Source organism: Strongylocentrotus purpuratus, unplaced genomic scaffold, assembly GCF_000002235.5.
Source record: "Strongylocentrotus purpuratus isolate Spur 01 unplaced genomic scaffold, Spur_5.0 spur5_scaffold_10, whole genome shotgun sequence".
Lineage (NCBI taxonomy): Eukaryota > Metazoa > Echinodermata > Echinoidea > Camarodonta > Strongylocentrotidae > Strongylocentrotus > Strongylocentrotus purpuratus.
The window spans coordinates 26,061,310-26,080,514 of record NW_022145595.1 but is presented as its reverse complement, the minus strand read 5'-3'; the positions used below and the strand labels follow the sequence as shown (position 1 = coordinate 26,080,514).

The window sequence follows — 19,205 nt, the reverse complement described above, 5'->3', positions numbered from 1 at the left end:
ATCAGAATAAATGAGAGGAAGATACCCTCCATTCCCAATCTGAGTTGTGAACAAATGTTTCATTTTCATGTTTCATCCTTTCGGCCAAATGTTTCATATCAACCGATTCCCCAACAAAGCAAATGGAAATGAATATTAAATTCCATAATTAGCAAGTAATCTGTAACATAAGGAGATCAATCACCCCTATCAAGACCTACATAAATCCAGAATATTTTTATATCATGCAATATGAGCTTTTTTTTCTTGATTAAACAAAGGAAAGCATCTTCAGGTCTTCACCATCCTTTCAGCCAAGCACATATAAACCTCAAAGCCCCACTGCACTACTTATAGCTACTTGCGCCCTCTATATAGCAAACAATGCCTAAGCGGTGACCGTTGGTCCCCCATGGTCCCCTTTTTCTTACGTTAATTAAGAGCTGATTTGATGAGATAACCACCTGCCAGTGACCATGCAGGGAGGTCTTATCCCTCCTGGCCAAAACTAGTGCAGGTAGGCTTAAACATGGACCTACAACATTGGAGGAAAACTCCAAGGCATTCTGTCCAATGTGTTTTAGTTTTTCTGATCATTACATCAATGTGACAGCCATAATTTAGCTTAGATCAGAGGGAGGAAATATGAAGGTCAAAGGTAGCTATCATGTTCAATAATTTCAGCATTACCTAATACAGTCAAACCCCCCAGGAAAACACAAAAAGTGGTCTTTGTAGACAGGTTCCTTTAGTACATGTTTCAATGAGAAACCATTTTCAAGGAAAACTAAAAACATGGTCTTTGTGGACAGGTGGTCACTGAAGCAGGTTTGACTCTACATGGTAATGGACACAAGGAGAACACAATGAGACCTGGGGGGGGGGGGGGGGGGGGTGTTTCACAAAACTTGTCATCAGTGACAAATGACAGTTTTTTTTAAAAGCTACTGAAATCCTTGCTGCTGATTGGTTATCAGCAGATTTGTCACAGATTTTTGTCATTTGTCATTGATAAAAGGCTGTGTGAAACGCCCCCCAGATATCTTGGATTTGCACTTGATCAATTTTAACTATCGTAGCCAAGACCTACATATACATAGAAATTATGTAACACATAACAAAAATGGTCTATTGCGTGGAACCCAGGACATGACTCATAAATATCACAATCTATTTTATAAATCAGCTGCAAATCCTTATATGTCGGTTAAGATATAAAGCTAAAATTAATTGAGGTAACATGAATAACACTCTTTACTTTCAATTGTAAGATGCATGATGCTCCCTGTCACTTATACTGGTACACATACAGATTTCCAGCTATGTGTTATAGACCTGTTCCTATGCATGTAGTTCCAGGTCTTGGAACACAAGTTCTAGACTACATCACTGATTTGCTGCATGATTCTACAGGTGGAAATTCAATATAAATTATAACAAAAATAGCTGTAATAAAGAGAACCTTGAGTGCTAGTGTAATAATTTGTGAGCTTTACAAGGGTACGGGTACCATAGAAACCATGTCACGTGAAAAGAATTTGTATTACCCGGCTATTAGATTTAAAACAGTTTCAAACTTTGGATAAAATTGTGATGCAACTTGTCAGTGTAGTTCCATATACTTAAATCTGTGTTCAGTGCTTTTCAGTGCTTTTCATTGTTTGCAGTTTTCAGCAAGGTTGAGACAATTTGTTACCATTTTGATTATAATATTCTAAAACCTTCCAATACACAAGTTATCTCTTATGTAATACATAATCACCCTTTCCTATTAACTTATCTACAGACACATGCAATCTTAAGACCACCCTCAATTTAATCTTCAAATCCGCCCCCTAACCCTCCCCTTCTCACAAAGAATTCATACTGCCCATATAGAATTGCCTTTCAAACAGATGACTGAGCAACACAGCACAATCAAAGAATCCAGTAAAAATGGATATCTACCGGGTGAAGATACAAAGCAGAAACATGAGAGGCATGTTACATAACAGGGTCAAAGGTTAGAAGAGGCACATTTCTTGGGATGAGCAGGGTGAGATAGTCAAGCCTTGGTGTTCACAAAATGGTTGTTGTTGTCAACTGAAATTTAAAGATACAGATATAGGAAAGGTGAATACAAATTAGTGTTGTTATAAACATTTCATTACTATTCACATTCAAGAAAGGATTATATCACTTGCTTCAAAACACAACTCTGGAATAGATATAACAGTAAAATGTTATACTATTTACTCTAAATTCACATGTTCAATGTTGATTCTGCTTAATTTTTCTTTTGCATTCAACAGAATCAGGCATAAGGAATAACATTTGCTGGTAAATGCAATTATCCTTTTACTGTATGCAGGATATTGGTGCTGCAGCGGGACTTGAACAGCGAACCATGTCATCCATAGACCGGTGACGTATCCACTAGACACCTCCACAATGTGCTTCACATTTCTGTATCTTCTTCACACAGACAAGGTAACAGTGATGACTACAGTAATAGCATATCTGTAAATGCTTACAGATATTGTCATAGTCATCAACGCTTTGTATATTATTTACCATTCCTGCATTTTTCTAGAATAAATGAAAGTGATCTTACCTTCTGGGTCCCTAGGTATAAGATCAGCTACAGGTGCAGCCTGAAGGTGGGGAAGAAAAACAAGTGTTTGATATTATAGTTCATTTCTTCAAAAGTATATAAATGGAACATTCCTAGAAAAAAATGTTTACCAAAATGACATATAATTTATATGTTATAATGCAACTAATATTGAAAATTCACTCTGACAATGCTTTTGGATGAATTTTGTTTTCCTATTTAAAAAAAGGTAGGGGTTTTAAAGACAAGTCAAAACAAAAAAAACAAAGTGCTCTAAATAAAATCCATGATTTAAACAAAAACAATATTTACTTAGACTGCATTACAGGGGATGAGGCATGCATTTTCAAGGAAAATGTTAAGGTTTCTAGACAAGATATATCTCTGAAAATAAGAGGGAATCCATTGGAGATTTCTGATGCAGCAACTGTAACCCCTCCTCCTCTCCTTCTTCTAAGGGCTATGCAGCCTATCACGAAGATCTGTAGAAAAATTACCGGTTTTGTATGCAGGCACGCGAAACACAGGGTTTACACCCTACTCTTTTTCGAGAAGTGTAGCGTATTTACGTGTGACTCTACTCCAGATGGGGCGTCCAATAAACGGAGTGTTTTCCCCTGAACCCAAGCATGCATCTATAAGGAGGGGAGGGGCGCGCTCTAATACACACAATGCGCGGCAACCATTTTGCATTTTTGTCTGCTTAGCGCGGGACTCAAACCCAAGCGCATAACAAAAGCATACCTGCCAACATTTGAAAATAGGATTAGGAATTTCTAGCACTGTATACCTTCGAAAATAAGAAATCAGACTTGCAACGGCAGCGTAACTGGCAATACGTGGTAAATCTTCACCAAAAAGCGAATACAAATTCGCTGCTCGATCATGCACAAGACGTGAACTCTCACATCGCGGCGCATGTTAAAACAAGCTTAATATGGCTTTTGAGTATTTAAAAAAAAATACTAATAACAAAATAATAATAATAATTTTAATTATTTATAAAAAATAAAAAAAATTGAAATTTTGAAAAAAACAGAATATTCCGGATTTTCAGGTCCTAGAAATCCGAAAAACGTAATATTCAGGATTATTCTTAAGGGTTGGCAGGTATGCAAAAGTCATGAGACCCAGATGACGATCCTCTTGCGCCACATCGCCTCCTCAAAACTAACCTTGTCAAATTCTGCCTGCGCCTCTGCGGCAGACACCTTGTACTTGCTGGAGTCCACTGTAACATTTTGACTGTGGATAAAGAAAAGGGATAAATAATGTGACGTTATGGCAAGGAGCTGGATATCTAGGAAGAACAGAGCCATTTCATAATAGCTCTGAGTAGAGCAATCCAGCCATATTCTTTTTGAATAATAATTTTTAATGTTCATAAAGAACATTGCATGTACATGCTTTTAAAGGTACTACACTGTATGTCCCATTTGGAGGCCCAAAAAATGAAAAGGTTAAATTCCAACAGCATTTGAAAGACAATACTAGTTAAGAACTTCTCTCAAAATGAAAGGGTTCGAAAATGGCTTTTAGTGGGAAACTAACGACTATTAGTAGTCAAATCAACTTGAGTGATTGCAATCACCTAAGTAATAGTCCGATTTTCAGGACATTTCGCCAATTGGTTGTACGTTTTGTGCTGCAAAAATATTCAATCAATTAAATTTTGGCCATTACAAGTAGTGGGTTATTAATGTAGACAAAAGCACATGTACCTGTTACAGCTCATTTCATGTATGTTATTACCAAAGAAAAAAAGATGTCAGTCAGTCACTCAAATGACTCAATAGTGTCCGACAGTGGAGTCTAGAAGGTTAAACAGGTTTCCTTGCATAAGTTGAATACTAGGACACTGCTAATGTTTAAATTTCACAGCTACAACATACATGACATATTCATAATTCCTGCAAAGTTCTGCAGAATTTGATGTTGGCTGCAAAAGGGACATAGTATCTTTAAAAAGGAAATAAAACAAAACAAAACAAAACCAGCTAAATAAAATTTGAAATGGGTTCCACATTGGGGCTATGGTCATGAAAATACTGAGTGTTACGAGCAACTGAGAGAGGTAACTTACCAGCTTAATTTGCCTGCATCTGACTCGCCAGAGATAAGCTTCTGCCATTGTCCTGAGGTCTCGTTAACAATACCCATGGCAAACTCCTGTGATAAATAAAGAGGAAACAAATTGTGACTTCATACATGTATGCGCATATATTTTGCCACTGCATGTCAAATGATTGTGCACTAAAGAGAGAATATTTCAGCTGCATTTTGTAAGACCTTTCAAACAAGAAAACTAACTATACATGTCTCATTTTCAAAGCAATAAGACACAGTACTTAAAATCTACAACTTAGGCGATAGAAGCAAACTCCTAATCCTTCAGTAAAAACAAAACAGCAGCAAAAATAATTATCCGGAGCAGTTATCATAGGGAAAGTTGTACAGGGGTGATTTTACAAGGGACAATGGTCCATGTACAGTAGTTTTCATGTATTATATAGTTTCTTAGACTGGCAAGACCAAAGAAGTCACCAAATATTGCTGAAAGTAATATATGAAGGAACATTACACACACAGATTAAAGGGAAAGTCCACCCCCAAAATAAGTTAGTTTTAATAGGAGTAGAAAAATGAGAGAAACAAGTCAGTGAAAGTTTGAGCAAATTCCGATTAAAAATAAGGAAGTTAGGATTTTTGAAGTTCTGATCAATCAAACACAAATTGGCAACTCTATGACGTATCATGCGAGCTCAACTTCCATTTGCTCAGTACTAAAAAAATCTAAAATTTTCATTTTCCCTCAAGAAAAATTTCAACCATACATGCACCCTAAATATAATAATTGCAAATATGTTTCTATACTCCCCCTGCAAGGAACAAATATATATTCTGTCATCAATAACGAAGAAAACATGATTTTATGGAATATTATGCACAAAGCAAATGAAGGAGAGCTCGTATGATAAGTCACAGAGTTGCCAATTTGTATTTGATTGATCACAACTTCAATAATTCATAACTTTCTTATTTTCATTCAGAATTTGCTCAAACTTTCACTCACCTGATTTTCTTATTATTCTGCCTCTATCGAAACAAACTTATTTTTGGGGTGGACTTTCCCTTTAAAGAGGACTAGGAAATGAAGCCTAAATGCCACTCAACTAGATTAAATCAAGGGTTCAGTGACAGAAAGACGTAACTCAATATTTTGCCAAAATGAGTACTAGTATTTAATATAAAAATATTCACAAAAATGTGGGCTTTCCAGGAAACACAAAGACTGTTCTCCACCCAACACCCCATTAAAGTCAATGGCTAGTGAAACATGTACTTAACTCTTTAAGGCCGAATTGCTCAGTGACACATAAACCACTTTTTCTCAAAATGGCCAGAATGGAGTTTCGTCTTTGTGTCAATGACCCCTCAAACTGTTTCTCCAGGTCAGACGCTGTAAAAAGACACCTTTCATTTGCTTACCCTGTTCTTTGGCTCTTCATTGAAGGCGAACTCATTGAGGGGCTTTCCGTCGGGAACCTTGTAGATCTTGAACCAGTTCACACTTGCCTGGAAAAGGAGCAAACAATAAACCAGTTCATACATACAATCTGCACATGGTAGCAAACAATAAACCAGTTCATACATACAATCTGCACATGGTAGCAAACAATAAACCAGTTCATACATACAATCTGCACATGGTAGCAAACAATACACCAGTTCATACATACAATCTTTGAATGGTCATATACAGGTCAAATGCAGTTCATTTAAGGGTCATTTGTTCCAAAATTGTAAAACCCATTGAGACGAATACTGGAATAGTGCTCATGAAAGTTATGTTTTCATTACTCATTTATACACTGATTGTACATTCTGTGGAATACTGGTGGAAGTATTCTTCTCAATAGGGCAAACAAAATGTATTCACAAAGCACCTTCATCACTCTGGCAGTGATGATTGTAAGATGCACAAAGTGGGACTTCTCCATGATCAAAAGATCTGTGGATATGTTGGGTCATTTGAACCATGTGCTAACTATGTAGTGGTCTATCCCAATAATATCATATGCCAGGAGAAGAGAAAATGGATGCACATGCAACAGATGAATATTTTGAGAAAAATGTGTCCAACGGTCTCTATTATTCTTTAACTACATCTACAAAGAATGTTTCAGTTGGTACATTGTCTAAATTGTTACCAATCAGTGATATTATAAATTCAGCAATCCCTAAAAACTACTTGAAAGGTTGACAATAATTTGAGCTAATGCCTGTCTAAGATTACGTAAAGCAAAACTTTGGGGAAGTACCAACTAATCAAAAGAGGTTAATAAATTATTTTATTTTATCATTGAAATGTTATTTGAAATACAAGGAAAATATTAGATACTTCGATAATGAAGAAGTTAAGAAAGTAATAGAAACGTTATAATGATCACCCTTGATATGTGTATAATTCATGTTTCATTTTACTTGTTTTGTAAATAGTCTATATGTATTTTGAAATGTTAGAATAAAGTCCCTTTGAAGAGGTGAAGAGAAAAAAAAATAATAATACAAGAAAACAGATTACAATAATTATTACAATAACAGAGAAAGCCATCAACCAACGCCTGGGGATTCCCAAAAGAAACTGAGGTTCTGTAGGGGGCCCTTTTACTTAGTTGATGGTATAATACCAAACTATACACAAATATACATAAATTACATAAGATTGTTTGTCCAATCCAAATTTATGTTGCATCTTGAACATTAAATTGGATGATGCTTTCTTTCAATGGACATACAAGCTGTAAGGGTATCCATCAAATGTTGTAAAATCTTATTTTAAAGAACCTTTTCTACTCACCTCCAGAAATCCGGGCATCAACCTCCGAATGTCATCAATGTCTGAAAAAATTGTTTTAAGATAAGAAATGAGAAGTAATGAAGCTCCATATTTATGAGTTATGTGGTGGTTATTTTTACCTGACTGCTAAGAAAGCATAAATGCATGTTAGTAAGCAACCAGAGGACCAACGGCTGTAGGTCCTCTCCGAGGGACCTGGTAATGAGGAGGAATGCCTTACCAAAGGGTACTAGCGCATCGACTTGGTTTCGAACCCGGGTCACCGGATTACAAGACCACTGCTCCACCAACTGAGCTATCGCGCCTCCTCGTTGAAATGTTCAACATTTTTATTTGGAAAAAACAGCGATTTTGAACCTCTTAATTTCATCTCATTCTAGGAAGAAACATGTGTTGAAGAACCTGTCTAGAAAGGCCACCTGTCTACAGTGGTTACCTTTTGTGTTTCCCTGGGGTGGCCTAAATACACAGGTTTGACTGTACGTTTTTTTCCAGAAAATGTCCACGTGCGCACGACTATGAGGCAAACAAGATGAGGCACCCCCTGCATCATTGTTTTAAAGGCCCACTGCACTACTTGTAGCTACTTGCGCCCTCTATATAACAAACAATGCCTAATCGGTGACCATTGGTCCCCCATTATCCTCTTTTTCTTATGTTAACTGAGAGCAGAGTTGATGAGATAACCACCTGTCCAGTGACCTTGCAGGGCAGTCTAATTCCTCCTGTAAACTACGGCAGATAAGCTTTAATATTGATGAAGTCTGCAGTACAGTTCATTGATTTCTCCGAAATGGCAACTACATGTATGCAAAGAGGGTCGGCGATGGAGATCCTGCAAATGCATCACGGTAATACAGTATTCCAAAGTATCAAAGTTTAAATAAACACAGAAATGCACAAACAATGTAACTTACCATTCATGTCTTTCGCCAGTGGGTCGGTCACATCAATTGCAAAAATCTTCCAGTCAGTTTCACCTAGAAATAAAGAGGTTCATTGGTGGTTAGGTGACTTGGAATACGTACATTTTTACTTAAAAGAAACTGATCCCTTTTCACATTACTCTCTTTACTGAATAGGCCAGTTCGTAAATACAATCCGTGCATGGGCAGATATTTAAAGGTAAATTGTACCAAAAGCAGAGATTCCAACCACTGGACACAAAAAAACAGACCGAGTATCCTAAAAAAAATAATCAGATTTTGGAGAGAAAAATCAGATTTTCACGAAAACTCGACACTACCACTGGCTCGTCGGCCCCGGGCCAGAAAAATTTCATAAAATGTTTGCTCTTTCATTAAAATTTAATGAGAAAATACTAAAGCAAAGTTTTTGTTGGGGTTGAGGGGGCTTACTTGTACATGTTTCTATACGATTCTGCTGTTTTTATGGGTTAAAAAAACAAAAACTAGATGGACCTTCAACCGCGCGCAGTCGAAAAATGATGCCTCTGCCATGGAGCAATTTTACAAACCAAAACAGAAGCGAGTTATTTTTGCATACATAATGAGCCCTGTGACATGTGAACTTGTTACCCCAAAATCTAATCAGTTCATTGGCTCTGCAAGATAAATACATGACCCAAGTTTGGCTGGAATCCAAGCTATTTTTGCATACGTAATGAGTCCTGTGACCTTTGACCTTGGATCTCGCGACCCCAAAATCTAAAAAGTTCATTGGCTCTGCAAGATACATACATGACCCAAGTTTGCGGGAGTCCATCAATGGGTTCTTGAGATAATGTGATCACAAGCCATTTTTGTATACATAATGACCCCTTCGACCTTTGACCTTGGATCTTGTGACTCCAAAATCTAATCAGTTCATTGGCTTTGCAAGATACATACATGACCTAAGTTTGGCGGGAATCCATCAATTGGTTCTTGAGATAACGCGATCACGAGAACGGGACGTACGGACGTACATGTATGAACGTACGGACGGACGGACAACCCGAAAACATAATGCCTCCGGCTACTTTGCAGCGGAGGCATAAAAAACATAACCATAAACAATGTACTTTCATGTTTTATCAGGGTACTCCATTTCTTTGCATGAAACGTCATCATTGAACACTCAGAAAAGTCGACATCATGATATCCATTATCAATACTTTTAGGAAATTCAACACAGGGACCGTTTCACATAACATGTCATCAGTGACAAATGACAGTCTTTGTTATAAGCTACTGAAATCCTTGCTTCTGATTGGTTATCAGCAGATTTGTCATTAGTTTTTGTCATTTGTCATTGAAAAAAGGTTTTGTGAAACGGGTCCAAGGACTGACAGGAGGAAGAGATATTAAAATACCTTCATCAATCATAGCAAGGGTTCCTAAGACCTTCACCTGGATAACTTCTCCTCTCTTGGCTACCTGCAAGACAATAAACAAATCAGAAAATTACATTTAAAGCCCGTCTGCAGTAGTTCGACCAGGGGGGATTAGACATTCCTGCAAGGTCACTGACAGGTGTATATCTCATCAAATCAGCTCTCAACGAACATAAGAAAAAATGGGTCATGGGGGACCAACAGGCACTGATTAGGCATTGTTTGCTATATAGAGCTTAGAGGGGGCAAGTAGCTATAAGTAGTGCAGTGGGGCTTTAACAACCACAACACAAAATCTTTTGAAGTTAGTAAATGACTACTGAGAGAAAGGATATATTATACAGATATTGCCCAAGACTGGACAGTGCTCTGAGATGAATTCAAAGGCAAAGTGCAGTTTCAAGATTATCAATGAGATCTGGTTTTAAAGCGTATCTGCCATAGTTTACAGGAGGGATTAGACTGCCATGCAAGGTAACTGGACAGGTGGTTATCTCATCAACTCAGCTCTCAGTTAACATAAGAAAAAGAGGATCATGGGGGACCAATGGTCACCGATTAGGCATGGTTTGTAATATAGAGGGCGCAAGTAGCTACAAGTAGTGCAGTGGGCCTTTAACCATGACCCCAAAATATCAGCAGTCTATATTTGGTTTTCATACCGCATCCAGCATGTAGATTTTCACAGGCATATTTTGACAAAATATCCTGTTAATATCCTGCACATGTGACTCTCCTTTCGATATCAGAGAATTAATCATTTATATCATTCCTATGCATAACAAAAAAAGGAATTGAAACAATAAAAAGGAGTCAACACCAGCAGGTGCCGAGTGCCCAAAATCTAAGTCTGGACCCCCAAAATATCAAAATTCTTAAATACAGTCAAACCTGCTTGAACGCCCTCCTAGACCACCTGTCTACAAAGACTACAATTTTTTTGTTTTCCTTGAAAATGCTTTCTCATTGAAACATGTACATGTACTAAAGGAACCTGTACATAAAGACCACCTGCCTACAAAGACCACATTTGTTTTGGTCTCCCTTGGGTGGTCTTTATAGACAGGTCTCACAGTACTGCATTCAGACTATAATAAAAGTTCAGTTCTGACCCCCTTCTAAACATAATAGTGTGGAACCCTGAATTAGGTTGACCTGCCTCAACTGCTTGTCTGGCATTAACAAGGTTAGTTCTGACAGAGATATAAAGAGACAGCTAAGAGATTTCATACCTTCCTGCCGATTTCACACACATCCAGAGGATCATTGTCTCCTTTACACTTTGTACTAGCGTCTGTATGGTTGGGATCCTCCCATGTCTAAAAGAAAATGTCACAAAAGATCAAGAAAGAAATAAACACAATGTGAAAGAAACTTGCTGAAAATATCTCTCTAATATTTCATTTACGAATGAAAACTCTCTTGATGTATTAAACTAAGTATTGATACTGTTATTCAATTGCCATATCTGTTTGATACTTTACTTTAGATTTGTTTTCAACATGTCTACTAAATAACACTTTATCAGAGAAGCTGTTTATTATGTTATTTCAAATTATTCATTTACTGGTACATGGTATTAGATGTTTTTTTATTCAACGCATCAACAAATATGGAATTAAATTGGGATAACATTCAATAAAAGAAATGAATAAATAAAAATTTTAATAGATTTCTTCATTTTGTTATGAAACACATGGAAAAAAAGATATTGCAAGGAGTCGCCCAATGGCTATCGTTAATTACCTGAGGGAAGGCACCATAATTCCAGATGTAGCCGTGATGAGGAAAGCAGTTTCTGACGAATCGTAGCTTGCCCTTCTTTACATCCTGCTTGATAGGGTTCATGGGAGCGGCGGTGTCGATCTAAACAACAAGAGTGAATATATACAATACATAACCAATGAATAGAAAAACAATGTTAATAATAGCTATATCTACAGTTAACAAAATTATTCATAGTTTAAACATATTTGTGGCTTACACCCAGTAAAAAAGATTGATTGGTCGATCTGTAATTGAAAAACAAGTCAGAAAAAATCTTGGAACCAGCGGGATTTGAACCTGCCATCTACTGCTTGCCGGGCAGCGACTGTTTTTCAATTACAGATCGATTAATCGATCTTATTTACTGGGTTTAAGCCACAAATATGTTTAAACTATTGAAATTTCTCCCAGGAAGCATTATATTTATAAAAAAAAAAAAAATTATTCATGTTTTTTTCGAATCTCAAGACTGAAGATGGACTGGTTGAATTAGGGGCCTTTGTTTAATACTTTTAGATAGAAGCTTTAAAATGTACATTCTCAAGAAACATGAATCGGGACAAATAAATATTTCACATAGTTTTAAAAAATAATGACACTGTGTAAGGGTATGAATAATTTAGTTGTTAACTGTTTATCTATATACATGTATATTGCACAGTAAGCATCCATCCCAGGAGATGCTCCAACAAAGTGTATTATTATCCTGTCTTTCGCTCAGCTGTTCTTCTCAGGAGCTGACAACTGCAAGGAATCAGTTCCTAAAAGGTACCCAGTTACTACACCTGGGTGGAGAGTGGCGAGTATAGATTGATGTCAAGCTAATGGACATTAGTGCTGAAGCATACTTGAACTACAGAACATGTGATCCATAGTCTGGTGATGCATTAGTCTAGTTCTGGACCCTATATTGATTTTTGTTATTCGCCGACTATGAACGTTAAGCCGAGTGATGGCGCGATCCTTAGTGATTGCGCGATCCCCACTATTATCGGCGGTTTGTGGGGATCGCGCAATCACTAAGGATCACGCCATCACTCGGCTTAACGTTTATAGTCGGCGAATAACAAAATCAATATATGGTCCAGAACTAGACTAGTGACGCATCCACAAGACCTCAACACTCTACGTGAGCATACGGTCAACCAGGTATAAAAATCTTTGTTGGCAAGTGCAGGGTGGAAGAAGGAAAGGGTACCAGCAGAAAAGACGTGAAGAAATTAATCCAAATGGACAGGTCAATCCTTCGGTGGTACCCAAAGCATTGAAAAGATGGAATGGGATGGCAAGAAGTTGTCTTTCATTCATTTGTTCATGTGCATATATATTTACTAAAACATCATAACTGTACCTCTCCAAGTCGCAATATTATGGTGTTATGCCAATAGAAGCACCTACAGTAAGTGGCCCTGTGCATGAATAACTTATTAAGATGGTTTTAAAACAGTGCAAAATGAATCAGATTCAAATTGGCAACTTTAAAATGGTGCCTATTTAGGGATGTGTTTAACATCATACAATCTTACCTCCATCTTGGCGTTGGTCCATCGAGGAACCTCCACAACCATGTTCAAAATCTGATTCTGTAAATTACAAAGGGAAAGGAAACCGATGAAGAATTTTTTACCGCTTACAAAAATGAATTGTAATGTATTTGTACATCAGTGCTACTAATTTTGAGCAGAATATTTCAGTGTATTACTGTAGCCCTGAATAGAAAGTATGGCTGTTTACCATTTAAAAAAAAAAAAAATCATCTTTATGTATATAGAAAAAGTCTCACTTGCAAAGTATGATTTGATTGTGAATTCTTCATTTGTCAAAGTTGGTATATAGTACCATTATTTGTAAATTGGTAATCTTTAAAATATATCAAGTTGTTCAGTACATTGCTTGCATAAAAGTAATCATAAACGTATGTATGTCAAAGTTGACTATACAAATAGAATAAATGTTTACATAAAATTTAATATTGACTCTTTAAAATATGTAAAATAGAATATCATAAGTGTTTTGATGAGCCACCAATTCCTCACTGAATTCTATGATATTTTATAGTTTTAATGTTTTCCTACATGTTGCTATTAGGCAAACAATTCTTTTCTTTTTTATTTATTCAAAGTCATTATTTTGAATAAGCTTGTACTACAAACCACACACAGATTGCAAAACTTCATAAAAGTAGACACAAATACTTGGCAGATAAATCTTTCATGAGCTTGTGAAAGATCAATATACACTTAGCTCAGACAGAACAAAAGTTCAATAATTTCTGTATTAATGACCTCTTGGACTTTGCCTAACTCAAACACATGGAGTAATTAATTTCCTGTGTATACAATAAAAACACACACAAACATTTAAGAATAGCAGCGTCTTCAAACATACTTATACTTTTCATCTTGCACTCATTCAACAGAAAGCTAAAATCAGACAAAATCAAAAAATATAATCGGAACCTAACGGAACAAAGCGCGCGAAAAATAACAGGCTGTGATTGGCTGCCGGAATGTAGACATTAATGACAACAAGCTTTAGCAATGCTAGCTAAAATAACACGAGAGTCCTCACAAGCTCTTTCTGTCAGCACAGGAAAGCTTTAGTATGTCTATATTCATTGCTATTCTCTGATTTTGTAGAACATACAAATCCGTTACAAAAATATGATGAATCAAAAGACTTGCAAATCTGCTATTGAAATGTCATCTTAACCCTATCAGGGCAGTAGGCCATTGAACTTTTACCTACATTTTCAAAACAGACCTAGTATCTGTGCCTTTTAGCAATTTTATCAGTGCATATCTGTTCCTGTAAACAGAGTACAATACACATGGACAGGGTAATACTAAGGAGGACCAAGAAAAATAAAACAATAAATGGAAGGTTCGTATTCTTCTTCTACTTCTTCCAGTAAAGTAAAGACCCCCGTTGGCGTATTATCATACTTGTGCTTGTCGAGTGCCCAGATGAATAGTGCAAGTAAAAAAAAATCTCACTACAAGTTGATACTATGTGCGGCTAATAAACAGCAGAGGCTTAACAAAGCCTCATTTGTTGCACCCCCTGCTTGAAGATCCCTAAGGAGGTGCTGTTGACTATATTCGGAGGGATTCAAAGTCTTTTTACAGATATCCAATCAATGAGTACAACTAACAAGTGCCATTTTGCTTTTTTTAAATACCACACAATGATCTGACAGAAAGCCTCCTCAATTTGTGTGATATTCATACTACATGGTCCGTTTTCTACAAATTCATTTAAACTCCGTTGAATTCAGTTAAGCCTGTTCTTGTGTCTAAGATCATGTAGAACAAAAGGAAAACCTAGACCACAGAGGCTCAGACTAACTTTATAGTTTGTTTAACGATCTATTGAACAAAAGCCCAAACCCAGTCTCAGGCCCATGCCTTCAATTAGTGACCTTTACTTCAAAGATAGAACACAAATATTCCTTTTCTTACTTCTTTATCAGCATAGAGTGGAATGTCGTGGAATGGAGATATCACTTGACCATTGCTGTTCCCTGAAAGGACATAAAAAAGAACATGTGGTGAATACATGGAATGAGCATGGTTAAAATAAAATATAGGGTCATCTGAAAAACAAGTAAGCAAGATCAAATTTATGGCATGAATACACTCTCTGGATATCTACAGATTTTAAAATAACAACAATAAAATACTAATGGCTATTGTTGTGAAGTAATGCAAAAGCAGCCATTTTCGCATACACAACTTGTAATTCATTTATTCAACTATTTGATTAATTCGATATTGTATTTTGCGCGAATCGTCGTGTGCTGGAATCATGAAAGGTAGTCTATAGACTACTGTACCTACACTGTCTTGTACACATTAATTTGACGTGTTTGCATCACTTTTCACACAGACAAATGAGATTCTAATTATGGCTTTGTGATATATCAATATCATATTTCATAACATCACCTTGCTGGGCTTATGAACATGATGAAGGCTAATTTTAACAGAAGTTAGATTACAAATTCAGAATCAATGAACATGATGTCATGATCCTTCATTAAGTTCATCTGTCATCTCCGCAACATCACTCAATTCTTTAAAAAATAGTTTGGACAAACACTCGTCTTCCCAACACCAGTCTTCCTCAACACCGGTCTTCCCAACACCGAAATTCTTCCATAAAATATGTGCATCCACCCACCATGCTGCATGCACAAAATAATAATCTTGGGGCCGTTTCTCGAAACCAACTCCATGACAGTCATATCTTTGTCGGCGACCTACGGAGATGTCATGGAACGGATAAACCGTTTCACAAAGCCATGACAGACATGATATCGATATATCGCGATACTAGCAGCTCAAGAACATAGTCTTTGTCACAATCCATTTGATTTATCAAGAATAACCCAAAACAAGTTTTGGGGCTAAAATTGTTCAAAAGAAATATATACATATAAATTCTCCTAAAATAAATAATAAATAGTGTCATTATCATATTTACATCATCAAACGATTTGCATATTTCTGTAAAGATTCTTAAATTGAAGAAAAACCGGTGAGTGTTTTTTTTCGACAGTCGAATCAAAAGTTAGTTGAAGGATACCGTAATGTGATAGTTTATCAATACGTACTTTTTTGTTTATTGTGACGAGGAATTTTAGGCAAAATGTCTTTTCTCAGCCAGTTTTTATTCTAAAGTCTCATAAAAACTCGTTATATAATTGATTTGATATTGAAAATATAATTTGGAAGAAGTAATTAGAGAGGGAATAATAATGCACATAGGCCCCAAAGGTATGACGGTATCCTAAGAAAAGACTATGGATCGACTATGGAAAACGGTGTGTAACATTCTTACCTCTCTTATTTATATGTTATAGTGTAATGATTTGTGATTTAATGTTTATATTCAGCTTTTTAAAGTTTCTGTATAATTTGTATTCTCACTTTTGTACATTTGCATTTCGCATCCCAGAGAATTACGTACCGAACCCGTCTATATTTTTCTCAAAATGATAGTGAAACTAATCGTCCATTTCGCGGCCCATGGAATGGCAACAAACTGACTTGTGATGGCGCTTTACAGCAATTAAAAAGATATGACAGGTTCGGAGCAGTGACAACTCGCTTGTCGCGGAAGTTGTCGCTCATCTTGGCAAAGACGGCTTCGTGAAACACTTAGCTGACAAGTTGCGTGACAGTGGCGAGATGTCGTCGATCTTGTAGTTATGACGGTTTCGAGAAACGGCCCCCTAAGGTTGCTGGTAGTGATACACAACCAACACACATGCACATACAGCGACCTAACTTACAGTTGTAGGTAGAAACAAAACTTGAACAAATAACGGCGCTTGTTCAAAAACAATACAAGTACATACCGATGGTGGGTTGCGGGCGGGCGCCTGTGAGGAGTTATCTACCGTGTCTCAGATCCTCATTACGGTAGATAACTTCACACAGGGGCGCGCCCACCCGCAGCCCACCTCTGTATGTACTTGTATAGTGCAGTGGCGCTGTTTGCCGTGAAACCTGTGAAAAAGTGTATACTAATATCAACGTTTATCAAAAAAATACTCGAAAAATAACATGAAAATTGACACGAAACAGGTAATATTAATAAACATAACGACTTTTAGTTTGAACTCATGATCTTTATTTGGACATTTAATGAATATTTACTTCATTTTGGGTAGATCTATGTTTTAGTAGGGTACCTCCACGCCGGAGTCACGGGTCAAGTTTTGGATACGTTTCTGAACAAGCGCCCAAATAACCCCGAATAAACCAGGGCTGTCAACCCTCCCGCATTTTGAGCGAGTCTCACATCACACCACCACGTCCACGCTCATTCTCCCGCCGTCCCACCAGCTGCAGCTCGAGAGTCGTAAACTCCCGCCACTACGCCCTCCGGCAATATCCCGGTTTATGAAAAAACCTCCCCGTAAAAGTGTAGTCTAGAAATGAACCAACGTATTTATGATTCATTTTTTTTTACTCAACTGCTCAACAGTAGACCTAGATCTAGTCTAGATCTAGATCTAGACTAGCCTAGACTCTATACCATTACCAATTGGTCCTGTCCAGTACCACACCCACCCCCTCCCCCTTCCTTGTTGAGCCAAAAACAAATTGATTGCATACGATCGCCCTGGTAAACTGTTTAACAAATTAATCTTGACTATCCCATCGAAACGTGTGTTATAAAATTAACACACGTTTCAATGGGATAATCAAGAAGTTGGACTTATGACGGTTTCGAGGAACGGGCCCCTGCATTGGACAGCCAGAGCGGCGGGTCCGGCCTGGAAGCGCGGACTGGGTGCGCGCTGTCAGTGTCATACTTACTGAAGAACAGGCGGTAGTCGAGAGAGTTGGGTGCACCTCGAGGTTCAACTGAATAGGCCATTGCTAAAATCCGAAAATTTCCGAACTGAAATTTCGATGGCTGTACACGGGAATGAGAAGCCAGAGAGACTTTGGTGAAAGTTCTCTGATGAAAGGCAGCCGAAAAGACACGTCGAAAATTACTCGCAAACATGTGGACAGATGATTTTACGCATGCGCGAAGCGACGTACAAACAAATGTAATTAATGGTATCCTTGAAGATAACCGGTAATTGACCTTCTCTGTCACCAAAATTTGTGGCACGATAACAGTTTTTCATAACGTTATTCGACTAATTCGTTGACTGCATTCGTGGTCCACAGTCCAAAGTCCAAAGTCTAACGTTCATCAGATCAGTGATTCGGTATCACAACGTCCTGCTGGGTGAAAAAGCCCCCCCCCCCCCCCTCACACCGGCATCCCTCTCTAATATACCAGGGGCCCTACAATCTCACGCTTCTGAGTGTAAAATACTCCCTTCTTTTTTTTTTGAGAGAGAGAGAGTGCACGATAGCATCTAACTCATCTAGCTGAGTAAGGAGTAGTAAGGAGTATTCATTTTTATTTCCCCCCAAAAAAAATTGAGGGGGGTTAACCCCCAAAACACCCCCTGTCTACGCGCCTGAATACTACTACTATATACTACTACTACTACTACTACTACTACTACTACTACTACTTCTACTACTACTCATACCGTACTACTGTTCCTTATCCCATTTTCAGGATATTCGGGCATTGAGACCACCTTAAAAACGCCGGGGCTGCAGGCCCAACCCCCCCCCCCCCCCAAAAAAAAGGGGGGGGGGGGAGAGAAGCCTAAATTATTTTTTTTATTTGTATACTGTTATCAACATTATATATTTACAAAAGAAAGAAATTAGCACTTAATATGAAATGCGTTGGTGATCATAGTCAGTTCTTGACTGATTGCCATTACAACCCCCCCCCCCCCCCCCCAGTAGGCCTACGCCATTTATTTGAGCAAGTGTTGCCCGGATATCTTCCTTCCTCCTTTCCGTTAAACATAAATATTACGGATGTTCCATTCTATTGATAAATGTGATAACGGTGTGCATTAAAAAAAAAAACTTTTTTGGTATCACACAATTTTTCTAAAATGATTCCCCATCCACTAACTGGTACCAGTGAAATTTGCCACGTATTTGTGGAAATATACGAGTCCACAATATTTTGTTATTATTTGAAGCATTTCATCTTAATTGAACTGTACCGTAACAAGAGAGATCGAGAGGAACGAACGTCAACGGCAACGTCAATGCAAACTTGATATACAGTGT

General features: G+C 37.5%; 1 protein-coding gene across 1 annotated transcript; it reads right to left on the bottom strand.

Moving 5' to 3' along the window:
• Window positions 1–1,467: 1,467 nt before the first annotated feature.
• On the bottom strand, window positions 1,468–18,100 carry LOC588414 (inorganic pyrophosphatase). Its single transcript, XM_030979905.1, has 13 exons — window positions 17,865–18,100; window positions 14,997–15,058; window positions 13,062–13,118; window positions 11,515–11,634; window positions 11,001–11,087; window positions 9,748–9,811; window positions 8,351–8,413; window positions 7,434–7,474; window positions 6,062–6,148; window positions 4,656–4,741; window positions 3,748–3,817; window positions 2,573–2,612; window positions 1,468–2,061 (listed from the first exon to the last, which is right to left on the bottom strand). Exons 1-13 carry the CDS (start codon window positions 18,055–18,057, stop codon window positions 2,024–2,026), a joined length of 1,008 nt encoding a protein of 335 aa, XP_030835765.1. The 5' UTR covers window positions 18,058–18,100; the 3' UTR covers window positions 1,468–2,023.
• Window positions 18,101–19,205: the final 1,105 nt, after the last annotated feature.

What these genes read in the sequence shown, in the direction of transcription:
- LOC588414 (XM_030979905.1), bottom strand. Translation starts at nt 18,057, where the DNA reads ATGTTTGCGAGTAATTTTCGACGTGTCTTTTCGGCTGCCTTTCATCAG. An exon ending in CGACTACCGCCTGTTCTTCA is followed by an intron (nt 15,059 to 17,864) that starts GTAAGTATGACA and finishes ATGTCCTTTCAG; the next exon opens with GGAACAGCAATGGTCAAGTG. An exon ending in CGCAGGCAGAATTTGACAAG is followed by an intron (nt 2,613 to 3,747) that starts GTTAGTTTTGAG and finishes CCCCACCTTCAG; the next exon opens with GCTGCACCTGTAGCTGATCT.